The following is a 16,311-nucleotide window of genomic DNA, read 5'->3' as shown; positions in this document are numbered from 1 at the left end:
GAAAATTAAGGCATAAAATGCCCGAAAAATTAACTTTATAAATGTATGTAAGCAAGGTTGACTTTGCTTCAAGAAATTACATGAATGACAATAATAAACATAGAGTTGCTAAATAAAAAAAAATGACAGTGTGTGTTTAAATAATTCTAATAGCAGCATTACTAATATCATACTTTCAAATACATAATGGTTCCAACAATCCCCCACTCTGACAAACACGTTTCCGCATATTAAACTGTATTTATAATTATATTTATATTATGTACTTTGAAAGGAAATGTTAGAACATTTCTCACATGAATGGCATTTTGAATGTACACTTTTACTTGTAACGTTAACCGTATTTCTACACTGTTTTATTGCTAAATTTGCAAGTAAAACATCAGTTTCTACCACTGCACATACCTGTAACCCAGGATTTGATGATACCTCTACATGAAAAGTCTATGACCTGAGGCAGTGAATTTTTTTTACTGCAGTTCTCTATGCCGCCTGTAGGAGGCGGGGCGCTATCTTCCTCCAATTGCTACTGAACGTTACCACGTACGTACGGCGGCGGTGAGGGTGTGGACGTCCCACAGCATTCAATCTACTGGAGACAACATAACGCTGCTAATAACTTCTAACCGCATTACAGCGCAACAGGCGAATATACCCGGTAAGTTTATCGTCTTAGAGGCTAATTTAGTATTGGTTTGGACTGTTTAAACCACCAATTTATATTGTTTAGTGTCTCAGTCAAGTCAGCGTCAAATGAGAGAAACGGAGACAGTCTGCGTCAGAATAACGTTAGTTGGTTAACGTTAGCTTGTTAGCCTGTATCTCGTTTTGCCAACCCGCGGATGCTAGCTAATGTGTAAAGCTAATTTAGTTTATTGTAGTTTGGTCGAGTGTAATGAAAGCAAACGGCGGCACTGACAGGAGTTGAAGGGATATTCAGTTAACTTAAATAAGCTTTTCCTCTGTGTTAGCTAGCTAGATAGCAGTGCAGCTAGTCAGACTGCTGCAAATGCAGAGGATGGTTAACGGTCATCTCTATACTGGGACGCCAGATTTTTGCTATGTTTGTGTTCATTAACGTTAGCTACATGAACAAATCCCACTAATTCACAGAGTCAACCTCAAAAGATTAAAGGCATGTTAAATTGCACCGCATTATAATCGTGTTATCGTCTACTAACGTTATACCTTGTTAAGTTTGAGTGTTCTTATTCAAACATCAAGTTTGAAATGTAACGTTATTTCTTTATTCAAAATATTGTGCATGCAAGTTAACAATTGTGATCCCAGCTGCTTTCAGGCCACCTTTTGTTAACCCTGTCACAATCTGTCGTCTTCAGTAATGTCTTGCAAAGTTGTTATGCTGTGTGATTCTTGAGGAAGTATTTCATTCACACTGTATTATCCCCCTGTATGCATTTTGTTGAATAAATTGTCCATCAGAAGTGCAGGAAAGCTCAAGCTGGCCTCTTCAGATTGCTTTTGTCTGATCAGTGGCTCAAAACACAAATAGGCTTTTGCATAATATCACATAAGACAGAGAAAAGCAGCAAATCCTGAGAATTGAAATGCATTCGTTCATTTTTGTCTGATAGGCAAGGCAGCTTTATTTGTACAGCACATTTCAGCAACAGGGCAATTCAAAGTGCTTTACACAAAATCAGTAAAAAAAATAAAAACAGATAAAACACGTGAATTAAAAATAGAAACATTAAGACTCATAAAACACAAGAATAAAAGTTACAGTGCAGCATAAGAAATTAAACATTAAAAGAACATCATTTAAAAAAAGGCAACATCAAAAAGAAAGGTCTTCAGCCTTGATTTAAAAGAACTGAGAGTAGCAGCGGCTCTGCAGGTTTCTGGGAGTTTATTCCAGATATGAGGAGCATAGAAACTGAACGCTACTTCACCCTGTTTAGTTCTGACTCTGGGGACAGAAAGTAGACCTGTCCCAGATGACCTGAGAGGTCTGGGTGGTTCGTAGTATAGTAGCAGATCAGAAAATGTGTTTTGGCCCTAAACCCTTGAGTGATTTATAAACTAGCAAAGGTACTTTGAAATCAATTCTTTGAGGCACAGGAAGCCAGTGTAAAGACTTTAGAACTGGAGTGATGTGATCCAGTCTCTTGGTGTGGTCTTTAGTGAGGACCCGAGCAGCAGCGTTCTGATAAATGGCTCAAACAACGTTTCCATTGTCAAAATAGTTGCAGATAATTTTCTGTCGATTAACTCCTGTCAGCGCCAAATAAAATAATAAATACAGAAGTTGGCATGACACAGGATAAAGATGTTTATCTAGCATGGTGTACATGGTGCAAGTCACAACCCTGTTGTGAGTCACAATGCCTTAAACGTCACACCCAGCCAGTGTTATGGGTGGATAAGATTACTCACCTCAAGGTGTCTTGGTTGCCTGGCTTTTTTCTTTTTAGGTTTAATAGTAATCCAAACACGTTTTACTTGTGAAGCCATTTTACAAAAAGCAAAAGCAATCCAAAATAAAAGCACAATTGTACAACAGGATCAAATGAGTGGGGTAATCATCTGGAATAGAGATTGAAATGTGTTAAGAAACCATCTTCCCCGTTCATGTCCCCTCTTTTTTTTAGGATTACTGTGAGTGGGTGAGCTTCTCTGATTGTGTCCCTCATTGTCTCAGATGAGGGACTGATGCTGGCCAGGACCCTGCTGAACCCCTCGGGTCGCCTCTCTCATCTGTCCCAATTCAATTCTGCATCTACTCCCACGGGTGCACCTTAAGAGAAGGAGAATACACCAGCCAAAATGGATGATATATTCACACAGTGCCGGGAAGGCAATGCAGTGGCAGTTCGCTTATGGTTGGACAATACAGAGAATGACCTCAATCAAGGGTGAGTCCAGGTTTATGTATTACTGGATTTTTTGTCAGGATGTTAGTAGTATCCAGAATTTACATATCACTTCTGTTTAAGGCTACATGAACATTTAATCTTAGATTTAGACTTCTCTTTATTTAATTTACTTAATCTATTTGATGCAATATCAAAGTAGGATAGGCCCCTGAAGCACTAATAAACTCAAATCCAGCAGGTGCTCATTGTCATTGAGGATGTGTTTTAACAGGGTGGGTAAAGATTTAAAAAAGGCACTTTTTTGATGCGAGGCACTACAAGGGTCTCTTTTCTCCTGTATTTATATTTTTCAGCCAATGATTACTTTCGCAAAACTGTTCTTGATCTGCATGAAACTTGCCACAACATGAATCAGAACCTCAAGGATATTTCTGTTTCACTGCAGCGTCATGGCTGACTTTAAATGTTGCATTCTCCAACCCAATTTCTGGTGCAGGCTGATAGCCCGCCTTTTCAGTCCCTCGTGAGATTGTGGCCCGCGATTGAACCCATTTCCTTCTGGGCACATGTTGATGCCACAGCAGAGAAATTCAAAAGTCTGATGTTGGACAGGAAACCTGTTGTTACGGTATATTTAGTCACAAGTTGCTGCAATTGAATTTAGGCCTTACAGACGAAAAAAAAAAAAAATTGGACAGAATACTGAAGGCTTCTGTACGATTTGACATGTTTATTACACTAAATATCTGTCATGCAGATCATCGGTCAGTCCTGGGCTGCTGCTGTATTCCCTGTAAAGAAAAAACTTGGCAGAGCTTGCTAGGCAAGTAGTGATGGCCACTTGGAAAGCTTCCTTTTGTTACTCCTCAGTCCTAGATTAAGACTACCGTTATTTGTTTTCAGAGCAAGCAAAGAGAGAATAAATTAATCAATTTATTTATGATTACTGTGTACCTTGGAACTGCTCTCATATTGTTGTTGTTTTTTACTGTTTGTACATTTATGGTAAGAAGGTTTAAGCAGTGAGCACATTACTAAGTTGGGTTGGGTTTAAAAACCAACAATGATTTGCTTGCAAAGGACGTTGCTGTCAAGTTTCTTAAGTTTCAAATAAACCAGTGGTTGCCATTTTATTTTCTTTGATTACTTGTTGCAAAGTTAGTAATGTCCTTACCTTCTAATATCATATGTAACAATGGCGAGAATGAATCATGTTTTTGTTTAAGAGGCAATAACAGAAGTACTCTACTTAGTCCAACTAAGTCATAATGTGGGAATATGAAAACGTGGGATTGTTGTTGTTTTTGCCATCTGAGGCCCTCGGATATTGACTCTGTTTGCGCTTTGTTTTTACTTTTCTTTAATTATCCCATTGTTTAGATGGTTAGATGGATTAAGCCAATGTAGATCCGTACATGTGACTCCATTAGCTGATTGCATGTCAAGGTCTCTTTTCCGGTTGATATATCTCCACCAGTGGTGGAAAGACGTTTAACCTTGCCTTTTTATTTCTCGACAGAACTTCTAGTTCTTTCCTTTTAATATTTCAGTAAACTCCCTATATCTCCACCATCAGATCCTCACTGGGAATTGTGCTGTGCTCCTCGATGACAGTGTGTTTACACTGATGTAACTCTCAGAGAGTAGTAGTGGAATGCTGAATCTCCATACAAGGAATAACACACAGGCCTCGAGGGAACCATCTACCACCTACCAAAACTGAGAAAGAGAGAGAGGGGGGGGAGAGACATTATTGTAGTAGGGCAGGACTGGAAGAGGTATGCATGACAAGACTGTGTGTGTGTGTGTGTGTGAGTGAGACGCACATCAGCTTCCCCTCCTCCACTTATGTGTTTCCGGTATTCATCTCCCAGTGGTATTAGATCCCTCCACTCAAGTTTACACGAGTAAATTGCAAAGTTTTGAACAAATCATCCTTAATGTTTACAATATAGCCACCCTCTTTGGCCTTCTCTAAATATGTTTCACACTGCCTCTTTGCGTCAACATTGTGACACCCCTAGACTTAAATATCAGAAAATTAACGATTGTTTTTTTCATCAGAAGATAATATATTGGCCACAAATACATTGTTTAGGGATATCCTGATCAAGTTTGTTTGGCCCTGATTGGCCTTTTCATATAGGGCATCTGCTGCTGAGTCTGATTTGATACTTATATTTACCTAAATACTGATGTCTTTCAGCTGTTATTTCAAATGTTGAAAACAGCTTTAGCCCACTTATTCTCACAAAGTGAGTTTTTTATGAGCTACTTACCAAAGGTCCTGGTTAAAAAACATTGTGTTTATAAGCTTAAATTATTGATATATGATATCAACAAAAATGTAGCTAGAAAAGACGCATCACTCTGTTGGAGCTGTTGGAAATTAGTTTATTTGCAGTTGTACAGCAACGTTACAGAGTGGAGGGTCTGCCCTCAGTGCCATAAATTCAGCTCTTCTTATGTTCAGCGATACGAAATGTTTCATGAGGTGACAGAACTAGAGAAAAGAAAACAGTCAGTTTCTCCGATGTGAAAACATTGGCGCATTGTTCTTTTAATTTCTTAGGTGTTTCTGTGAATTTAGTTTTCCCTCCCCTGAGGCTGGTTATATGACCCGGTGGGGATGTCGGGGCAGAGACATGGAGGGTTGAGACAGGGGTCTTCCTCTAGCTTTTCCCTCTGCCAAACTGAGCGCTGTTGGCAGGTGGAAGTGCCTGAAATAAATTACCGCAGCCAGTGTGGCGGGGCTGAGCAGGAGAAAACCCTGGCACTCCAGTGCCTTGGGGTTGTGGGGATGGAGCTAGCTTAAAGGGAAAATCTATCCTATAAGAAGGCCCCATGAATAGAAATACACACAGAAACCGGAGGCCTGAGCCACACTTGATGTGTCAGTAGTACATTTTCAGCAGTTGTATGTGGATTGAGGATTGTCCTTTTAGTTCTAATAAATGATCTTCAGTCAACCAACACACCAGAACTGGTTATGGTATTATAATAGCCAGATAAAATTGATAGAAAACAGTGAAAGGCATCAAATCCTCACATTGGAAAAACTCCACCCAGAGAGATAATGAATGCAGTTTTTGATTGATGAAACTTAAACTATTAATCAACTATCAAATTAGTTGCAGTTTGATTTTAATGCCGATTGACTAACCAATAACTGGACTACTAGTTTCAGCTCTAGTTATTTGCAAAAAGTGAATTGAAGCTCATACAGATGAGCAGTTGTAGTAAAATGTTTATGAGTGCAGTCTGACTTCTAAAGAATAAAGCCGTTCATTTTAGAACTCTTCCTTTTTTCCTAAACAGGCTCAAGCTTAACACAGAAACTAATAAAGTCAGAGAAGTGAGTCTTTGGGGCGTTTTCTTCTCATTAACTTAGGCTAATTAGTCGTTAGGATTTTGGCCTTTTGGTCTGAGAGGAAATGGCACGCCGGCAGATCTGGTGTGATTGCAGCAGTTCACCCAGATGCACAGATAGATATGTGTTGTGGGAATGAGGGGGGGGGGGGGGGGGGGGGGGGGGGGGGGGGGGGCGTCTCTGCGGGGCTGTTGATGCTGGTTTGAGCAGAGCTCTGCAGAATGTGTGAATAAAGGCCAGGAAATTGATGCGGGGGGGGGGGGCTGCATGAACAGAGTTCAGATTCCTGCAGATTCATAATGCCCCCTCAGTTCTCGGGTCATATTATTACGCTGTCTTCCTGCTCATAATTTCAGAGCAAATGCATAACTTTACTAACTGGAGGATTGTGCTGTGTCTTGTCACTGACAATAAAGCCCACAAAGAATATAGAAGAAATGTATCATCAGTGCAGTCCAGCCGTTTCAGTAAAACTGAGAGGGAGAGGATGATCTGAATGAGAGGAATAGGGATTTTTGATGAGGGAGGAAACTTAGTATGAGAGGAGGAGGTGACCACAGAGAGGGCAGAGAAAGGAAGAATGACACAATCACACACTGCAGCTGAAGTGTATGCGTGTGCAGCGCTGCTGAAGGAAATCTCACTGGGCCTTATAAGGACTGCAGCACTCAGCCTAGTGTTTTCTTTCTTTTCCTGACTGACTCTCTGTCACTCAGCGTTTTGTTTCTTTTCCTGATTGACTCTCTGTCACTCAGCTCTTACAGTTTTTTTAATCTCTGTCTTTATTGCCATCAGATATCCATCATGTGTCGCTGCCAGTATCACTGAGACAAAGAGGAATGAGTTGCACCGGAGGCCTATTTGCTGTTAGTCCGAGTTGCTTGAGCTTCCTTTTTCTGAGGAAAATGACAGAAGTACACATGAACAACTAATTCCTCATTATGTTGCCTAAAACAACGTTAAAGCTGTAGTGTCAGATAAACAATCAGATGCCAGTTTATGAGGTACAACTGGCTAAAACAAATGCGGTCTGCATCTCATACGACAACCCTGCAGTAAACCCTACCTTTCTGCCTGTCCTGCTGAAGGTTTTCGTAAAATCTGTGTTGATAATGATTTCTCCTCCCTGGTTGTAGAGATGACCACGGCTTCAGCCCTCTCCACTGGGCATGCAGGGAGGGTCGCTCCAGCGTGGTGGACATGCTCATTATGAGAGGGGCTCGCATCAACGTCATGAATCGTGGAGACGACACGCCTCTGCACCTGGCCTCCAGCCACGGACACCGCGACATCGTGGGAAAGGTAGGGTTCATGTAAACATTGGCGCATGCACACAGCAATGCTGGGAAATGTTCCTACCTGCTTACTTTGGTGTCATCCTGTAACTCCGCTGTAAAACTCTCACTAATGATTATCAATATAGGAGCTACCTCCCTGTCATTGTAACCTGACCCACTCTCTCTATGGTCCATTTGTCAGAATAAATTGTTAATGTTGAAATGTTAAACCAACACTAATCTCTCCTTTGCACTAGAGGCTGACATTTTTTTGGGAATCCCACGGGTCACGGGATTCCCGTGGGATTCCTGCAGGATGGGAGTCATATTTACTATTAATCACGGGATTTGGACGGTACAGGATAAATGGTTAACGGGAGCAGACGGGAGCGGGAATCTACCAATAGCAAAGACGACAAAAAAATCTAAATGCACCTAAAATGCAAAAAAAAGTAAATGCACCATTTTGTAGTTTTCCTTTTAATACGCCTACAATGTAACGCAACTAAAAAATAACTACACGACCCAGCCGTCCCAGAAGCCATCAGGTCTTTTTGTCACAGCTTACCGCCGTAATTCAAAGAGCAGTGATGGAGTGAGCTAACAGCCGCGGAGAAAGTCGATGTGGCAAAAAATTATTTACAGCGCAAAGTCAGAAGTAATGACATGTCTATTAAGTTCACAGAACTGGTCGGAAAGTCTGAAATATTAATTAAGTTTATGAGAGTAGAATGTGACGGTGATTGCACGATGTCCGCTGCTTGTAAGACATGCTTAGTCTTAGTCAAGTACGCAAGTGATTCGGGGACGAGCGGTCTGAAGAGGCACACTTGCAAGGCAAATTCGGGAAAGAATCAGCCAAACATCGCTTCGTTCATCAAGCGAAAATTGCCGTCAAATGGGAGCTGTACAGGAGCGTGAGTCAGTTTAAACAGGAGCGGGATGGGATGGGACTCAATTTACCAGGAGCGGGATGGGATGGGATTAGTTTTTAAACTTTGGTCTGGGAGTGGGACGGGACAAGATTTCTTTCTATGGGAGTGGGACGGGACAGGAGTGAAAATCCACTCCCGTGTCATCCTCTACGTTGCACAACGGTGTTAAAATCTCACCAGCCAAAATGATGATCTCTTCAAGTTTGCTTCATAAACGCAGGATCTTATGAAACCTCAAATTATGTCACCTGAACAGCAATTAAATAAAAAGGTCTTGTCTGTTCTTGCAGTTCCACCATAAGCAACTTTAAACTAAAGAAGGGCTGATGGAGGCTTAGTAATTGTCAGTGTTAAGGATAATTGATTGTAATGCCTTAATTCAAAAACATTATCAATCCGAACCTTGTAAGGACACCAATTGTCTTTGTGAATGAATAATGTATTGTAAATAAAAAAAGTTCTTCCTTAAAATACAGGGGGCAGAAGTATACACACCCCTATGTTAAATTCCCGTAGAAGCAGGCACATTTTTATTTTTAAAGGCCCGTTATTTCATGGACCAAGATACTATACATCCTGATAAAGTTCTCTTGGCCTTTGGAATTAAAATAGCCCCCCCACATCATCACATACCCTTCACCACACATAGAGATAGGCATGGGGTAGTTTCCATAAGATCATCTCTCATTGCAAGTTAAACCATTTATTAGGTTAACTGAAATAAAACCATGCCAATCTCTAGGTATAGTGAAGGGTATATGATGATGGGGGGGGCTATTTTAATTCCAAAGGCCAAGGGAACTTTATCAGGATGTATAGTAACCTGATCCATGAAATAACTGGCCTTTAAAAATAAAAATGTGTCTGCTTCTTGGAAATTTAACACAGGGGTGTGTATACTTATGCCCCCTGTATTTTAAGGAAGAACATTTTTATTTCCAATACATTATTCATTCACAAAGAAAATTGGTGTCCTTAAAAGGTTGTATTTTCCTAAATGTTTTGAATTGGGGCATTGAGATCAATTTCCAAAGATGTTTTATATTCCTCTTTTTAATCAACTTTAGCATGGGGATGTAAACTTATGCAAGCCCCTGAAGGACTGCTTACTGCTACTCTTTCAACAAGCTATTTGTTGTATGAAATACAAGGGAGAGTCAGTTCGCCCACTTGCTTGTTTTTCTAAGATACCATAAGAGGGTAGCTAAAGGACAAATACATCAGCTGCACAGCTGAAACTATTGCTGGTAGAGAATTTGTGGCCATTTTTTCATCTACCAACAAGGTTAAAACAATTGACCATTTAAAAGCACAATTTGTGCACAACCCATAGCTGCAATTCAGCCAACAATACAGGGAATCATTCACTGATCCGAGTCTGTGCTGAACAAGCTCCAATGCAGCATAAATCACGTGCAGGGTTCCTTTTAAGATGTCCCGTTTAAAGGCTTTGTGATCCACTGGTTTGCTTGTGACTGCAAAATTATTACAGAAGGTTTTGCTAAACAGCTGATCTGGTTGGTTAAACAGAAAAACAAAGTGACCTGTCAGTCTATTGTATTTGTTTAAAAGATATTAACTTTGGTCTCAGAAAGAAATACAAGGATCTCTTGTATCGAAGTGTATCATACTCCATAAAGTGAGGCCTCTGCTCCAGGGTGTCTGATTTAGAATTGCTGCCAGACAACTATTGAGTTTAATGTTAGGCATGTCTCAATACCTCTGGTATGTGTCCATTGGCAAGACGAACTTCCATGATTTTTGTTGGCAGCATTAACACTCATCCCTGTATACAGCCCAAACAAAGATATGAGCAGCCTTGCTTAGCATTTCATTCTGCTTCTCTTTCAGCTGATCCAGTGCAAAGCAGACACTAATGCAGCCAATGAACACGGGAACACACCACTGCATTATGCCTGCTTCTGGGGCCAAGACCAAGTGGCTGAGGTTTGTGCGCCCCCTGGTGGTATTAAAGCTGAGACTTATCTGTTTTTTATGTGTAATTCCCATCATGATTAACAATCAAATATGTCGCTGACATCAATCTGTCCTTTAAACTCAGGACCTCGTGATGAATGGGGCTCAGGTGAGCATCTGTAACAAATATGGGGAAACTCCCCTGGACAAAGGCAAACCCCACCTGCGTGAACTCCTCAGAGGTATCCTGACTCCCTATACTCTCCCTATTTGAGGTTCAGATGCTTGTTTTGATAGTCTCGGTGTTCACTTTTTCTCATTGCACGCATATCCCTTCATCATCCAGAAAAAGCAGAGAAAAGCGGACAGAACTTGACTAAGATTCCCTTCAAGGACACGTTCTGGAAAGGCACCACCAGAACTCGACCCCGTAAGTCCCACACACACACACACACACACACACACACACACACACACACACACAAACCAGTTTATGAGCTGACCAGTTTCCATCTGTCGGTTTGCTTTTAGTGCTGCAGGAATGGGTGAAACTGCTCCTTGCTGGCTTCCAAACCAATTTAAACGTGGTGTTTGACATTTCCATTGCTTTTTTGTCTGTATAGACACACATTTGTCTGAACTCCATCTTGTGTTTTTTTAGGCAATGGCACTTTGAACAAACATGCAGGCATTGACTACAAACAGCTCTCTCTCTTGGCTAAAGTAAATGAGAACCAGTCTGGAGAGGTACTTCTGAGCTTATTCTTTCATTATTATGTATTATTATTTTATCATTCTGCATGGTCATGGTACATGTCATTCTTTCCAACTTTTGTATATCTAATTTTTGTCTGTAGCTGTGGCAAGGGCGCTGGCAAGGAAATGAGATTGTTGTTAAGGTGCTGAAAGTTCGTGACTGGACCACAAGGAAAAGCAGAGACTTCAATGAGGAATATCCCAAACTCAGGTTATTATTCAATCCGGAATTTTCTGCAGCCTCTATGATCTGTTGTTCTTGTCACTCATTTGTCTGTTTGCATTTTGTTGAGCCACACTTTATGTATTCTTTTTTGGGGGGGTTTGCATCTAACACAAGCCGTCTGTTTTTGTCAAATCCTCTGTGGGTTTGTCTCTTTTTGTCTGTCTGTGTGTCTGTCTCTCTCCCATGTCCCTCCCTCTTGGGCGCCATCCCAGGATATTTTCCCACCCGAATGTCCTACCCATGTTGGGAGCATGTCAGTCTCCCCCCGCCCCTCACCCCATCATCATCACACACTGGATGCCTTATGGCTCCCTCTACAACGTGCTGCATGAAGGCACCAGTGAGTACTTCTACTCCGCTCACAAAGTCCGTACTTGTCACCATTTTTGGGTGGTTTGCAGGGATTTGTGATTTATTACACTTACGTATTTGTCATTAAGTTGCCCATCACTTTTTGTACTGTGGACATTTCACTGTCATCCTGTTATGTGTTGAAAGTAAGGGTGGCTGAAACCTGTTATTTGTCACTCATTGTGCTGTCAGACTTTGTGGTGGACCAGACGCAGGCAGTGAAGTTTGCCCTGGATATTGCTTGTGGAATGGCCTTCTTACACACACTTGAACCCCTGATCCCTCGCCACTATCTTAACAGCAAGAGTGTCGTGGTAAGATAAAGTTGTGGTTTCAACATAGCACTCTGGGTCATACAAGTACAAACTGGATTTTAAATGAATTGTGTATCCTAAAAACACAGAAAAACCGCAGAAAAGTGTTCTGTTACACTTTAAAGTGACATCTCAGTCAGTGTTCCTTGTTTCCACAGATAGATGAAGACATGACAGCCAGGATCAGCATGGCTGATGTCAAGTTCTCCTTCCAGTGTCCTGGCAGGATGTACTCGCCTGCATGGGTAGCCCCTGAGGGTAGGCATCACTCATACAGCACAGACCCAAAGTGACAGCTGAAGCTTGAGCGTGAATGATGGATGCAGGAAACTCTAGACTGTCTCAGAACCAAATGTAATCTACAGCTGATTTCCCCTTGAGATACAGTAAAATCAAGTCAAAACCATAAATTGGTTACAAAATGTGAACATAGCCAGGGAACATTTGCAGCTGCAGTGATACAGACCGTAATGGCAATCCACAGACAAGCTTTTAACTCCACAGAGCAGTGTATGGAGCATCATGCTGGTGACTGCATTAAAATTCAGGAGCTTTGTTGCCATAGAAACAGCCTCCATACAGTCTATATATAGTGGTTAGTGAGCTATGAAATTGAGAGCGCAGAAAGGATTATTATTGATAAAGCACACATGTACAGAGTTGCTAAGGTGAATCATTTTAACAGGCCTTATCTTTAGCAAGGATGTCTCTGTAACATCTAACCAGATGGAGAGAGTGTTTAACAAGTAAAGTGCATTGACTGTACAATTCTGCATTTCATTTCTGTTGTTGTGAAGTTCAGCTCTCCATGCTCTTCACTTGTTGCACTCTGTGCTTTGCAGCCCTGCAGAAGAAGCCAGAAGATATTAACCGTCGGTCGGCAGACATGTGGAGCTTTGCCATCCTGCTGTGGGAGCTGGTGACCAGGGAAGTGCCGTATGCTGACCTCTCCAACATGGAAATAGGCATGAAGGTCAGCAGAGCTATCTTTCGCTCATTAAATTACCTGCTGAGTAACAGAAGCTTGCAGGCAAAAACAAACCATTACTCATCGCTTTATTGCATTCAAGAATATCTTTTCTACAGTACTGATCTTCTGTCTGTTGTGCTACTCAGGTTGCCTTGGAGGGTTTAAGGCCCACCATCCCACCCGGCATTTCGCCCCACATTTGCAAGCTCATGAAGATATGCATGAACGAAGACCCAGCAAAGAGGCCTAAATTTGACATGATTGTGCCGATTCTGGAAAAAATGCAGGACAAGTGAAAAACCTCCCCTGCCCTCCTGTATTGAATTAGGGGATATCTCACCCTTGAATATCACTCTGGTATGGTGGTGTGGTGCTTACCAATAATGCCTTAAACTCTTACTCTACTGTTGCATTCAACGCCACAGTAGCTTCTGCTTCTGAGATGAACTCAGCAGCAGTCACTTGTTTTTAAGTTGTTGTTTTCAATGTGATATGAAGTTTTTATTAGTGTCTTCATCTTTGTCATTGACTTGTTGAGGCCGTCTTCGCATTGAATGTTAATTCTCTAAACTGTTATCACATGGACTGAGTACAATCGTCTTCAATCGTCTAGACTGAATAACCTGTGGACATCAGCATGACAGTCTGCTGCACTGCTTCAGTTGGTTTAAGGCCTTATTTTTCTTATCTGGAGTGGGCTCACTATTAAAAAGTCACCCTGAAAGAAATCTGCTCCTCTATAATGGTGGCTCTTAATAAAACAAATAACATATTAACTCAAAGCTTGTCTTGTGGGGGAAAATATAATGTTTGTTGTGTTGTGTAACAAACTGTATGCAACTGGGAAAGCATGACAAATGTCTGAAACCAAGCATTCAAACAACATTTAAGATTAAGAAAATGTTTATGAATGAGTGGTGCCTGTGAGAGTACTAAGCAGTATTGTATCTTTCAGCTTGGCTGTGTCGTAATGTTTAGAGCTTGACTTGAAAATTATGTAAAACTGGCCATAGTAACCTTATTTTCGGTGCAGCAAAAATGTCTGTGTTGATAATTTTAACTTTGGGAAGATTACTTTCAAAATTAATTGCAAGGTTTCTGAATGTCTTGTTAATTGCAATGATGTAATGTAACTGGATTACTCAAATGTATGACTGTAATCTAGTTTATTTTCATTATTTTCCCTTCAAAATCTTAACAGTTGTATTGTGTTAGCTGTACTTTTCAACAAAGAGTATAGTGTCCTTTTCAAGATGTCTAAAAGTCTTTGTGCTTAACTCAAGTGTTATTTTTATGTAATGCGCCAACAGAAGGTGACTTGGACATTAAGGGGTGGTGTAGACATCCTGCATACTGTCATATTGTTTTCTCACTTGTTTTTATTGTTTTGGTCCTCTAGATTACGTCTGACTTTATATCAATCTCATGGGTTGTTTCTTCCACCTGCATCGTCTACGGGCCTCCACCAGCTTGCTTTTTTGTGCTGAATCACAGTTTGAAGCCAAAATCAAGAATGACTTATACAAATGTATGTATTTATATATATAAGTATATTAAAATGAAAACATATTGACAACTTGAATGTGTGAATTCCTAGGAATGTGAGGCTTTGGGTTATTTGGGCAAATTGTAAACTTTCCAAATGAATAATTATATGATGTGAAACGGCATTAAAAAGCAACATCAAAATCAGGGCAATGATGTTTTACCTGCTGATACTTAATTCAACATAAAATAGGGCTTTTGGGATCCTGTTGTAGGGTTAAGTTTTTTAATATAACTAAAACATAGCAACACAAAAGGCATAGATGTTTTTTGGGGAAGTATAAATATATTTTATTGCCAAAATTACTGACAATCAACGACTAATGGGGATATGGAGTAAAAATGATATGGAATAGCTGTATTACTTAGAGTAAGGCTCCAATTAGCTCCCTACGTCCTAAAGAGGTGTGTCAGGAAAATGATGGAAGAAATATTGAATATTTTGTCATTAGCCTAACTGCATATAAAAAAATCTAGTTAATTATTTGATTAAGAAGTAAATAGCTACAATATCTACATTTTTAGAAAGTTAATTAAAATGATCCCTGTAATCTATGAGATTGAATTCAAACCACAATCAGTACTGTGTTTTTCTGATACTGAAATAGTAAAGCGTCAGTTTTTAGTTTTTGCCGAATTTAAAATTTTAGTCCTAATGTGGTTTAATTTCCTATTTTGTATGTATTAAGTATGTTTGTTAATAAATCAGTCATCAAGAAATGCATTCCAAACTAACTTTTAACATCTTAGTCGTTTTTGACGAATGTCTATAAATAGTGGTAAATATTGTAAGATATTTTGGTTCCATTTTATGATAACTAACCCTTTAGAAAGAGTGTAGAATTAAACGAATGATATGAGGGTAAATTGTTTCCTTTTTGGCTGCCAGGTTGTGAAAAATCTCTATAGCTGCTGAGTCAAAAGTTATTGTTTTATACATATATAAGCAGTTAGTAAAAGGTTTGACATGTAAATGAATAGTTAAAGCTAAAGAGTACTGGTCCCTGCCCTGCAACTGTTTTCCATAAGGTCAGAGATTAAATGGTCCATTAAAGTTGGCAAAAACCAAGGCTAAAAACTATGCACGTGTCTTGCTGTTCAAAGATAACTACAAGCAAAAAAGGATTTTTCACAACCTGTCTACCTGAGAGTTTTTTTTACTATTAATATTTACATATCTATAAACCATTAGTAAACTTAGTGTAACCATAATTAAAGCTGTTTTACACTTCATTAAAGATCCCATGACATGGAGCTCTTTGGATGCTTCCGACCTTATTGGTCCACTCATACTACATCTGAAGTCTCTTGCCCAAAATTCAGCCTTGGTGCAGAATTACTGCCACTAGAGCCAGTCCCACAATGAGCTTTCCTTAGTATGTGCCATTTCTGAGTCTGTAGCTTTTGATGAGGGGGGGGGAATTTTTCATGGATGGGCCAAATTCTCTGGTCGGGCAAAGCAGAGAAAAGGGAGGTAACCTTGCCCATTATGACCTCATAGGGGCAAGTTGCAGATCGGCCCATCTTAGCTTTCATTTTCTCAAAGGCAGAGCAGGATACCCAGGGCTCGTTTACACCTATCATCATTTCTAGCCACTGGGGGACCATAGGCAGGCTGGGGGAATTCATATTAGCCTAATGTTAAAAACACTCATAAAGTGAAATTTTCATGCCGTGGGACCTTTAAGGGTGCTTTTTAAATAATAGTTGGACTATAAATAGGCTCAGGTATATGTGTCCATTTGTTCCATGCAGTTGTGGAAAAAGTACTCAGAGTTTAAAAGTAGTAATACAGTGCCAAAACACTGTCACA

At 40.2% G+C, this 16,311-nt stretch overlaps 1 protein-coding gene across 2 annotated transcripts; it reads left to right on the top strand.

Moving 5' to 3' along the window:
- The first annotated feature begins 484 nt into the window (after positions 1-484).
- Positions 485-14,526, top strand: LOC117941692 (integrin-linked protein kinase). 2 transcript variants are annotated; one of them, XM_034866697.1, is made up of 13 exons: positions 485-658; positions 2,613-2,876; positions 7,344-7,509; positions 10,271-10,366; positions 10,482-10,578; positions 10,683-10,766; positions 10,998-11,083; positions 11,194-11,303; positions 11,531-11,658; positions 11,862-11,983; positions 12,142-12,241; positions 12,826-12,956; positions 13,100-14,526. In XM_034866697.1, the coding sequence occupies exons 2-13, from the start codon at positions 2,788-2,790 to the stop codon at positions 13,247-13,249; spliced, it is 1,359 nt and encodes a 452-aa protein (XP_034722588.1). In that variant the 5' UTR covers positions 485-658; positions 2,613-2,787; the 3' UTR covers positions 13,250-14,526. The 2 variants fall into 2 exon arrangements, with proteins under 2 accessions (XP_034722588.1, XP_034722589.1); XM_034866698.1 differs by having other exon boundaries at positions 522-658; positions 2,663-2,876.
- The last annotated feature ends 1,785 nt before the right edge of the window (positions 14,527-16,311 follow it).

Source organism: Etheostoma cragini, chromosome 3 (genome assembly GCF_013103735.1).
Source record: "Etheostoma cragini isolate CJK2018 chromosome 3, CSU_Ecrag_1.0, whole genome shotgun sequence".
Lineage (NCBI taxonomy): Eukaryota > Metazoa > Chordata > Actinopteri > Perciformes > Percidae > Etheostoma > Etheostoma cragini.
The sequence above is the reverse complement of the archived record's forward strand: the minus strand, read 5'-3'. Positions and strand labels throughout refer to the sequence as shown.

Coding starts and splice junctions, on each gene's coding strand:
- LOC117941692 (XM_034866697.1), top strand. CDS start 2,788: ATGGATGATATATTCACACAGTGCCGGGAAGGCAATGCAGTGGCAGTT. Junction 10,579..10,682: donor CCTGCGTGAACTCCTCAGAG/GTATCCTGACTC, acceptor TTCATCATCCAG/AAAAAGCAGAGAAAAGCGGA. Junction 11,659..11,861: donor CGTGCTGCATGAAGGCACCA/GTGAGTACTTCT, acceptor TTGTGCTGTCAG/ACTTTGTGGTGGACCAGACG.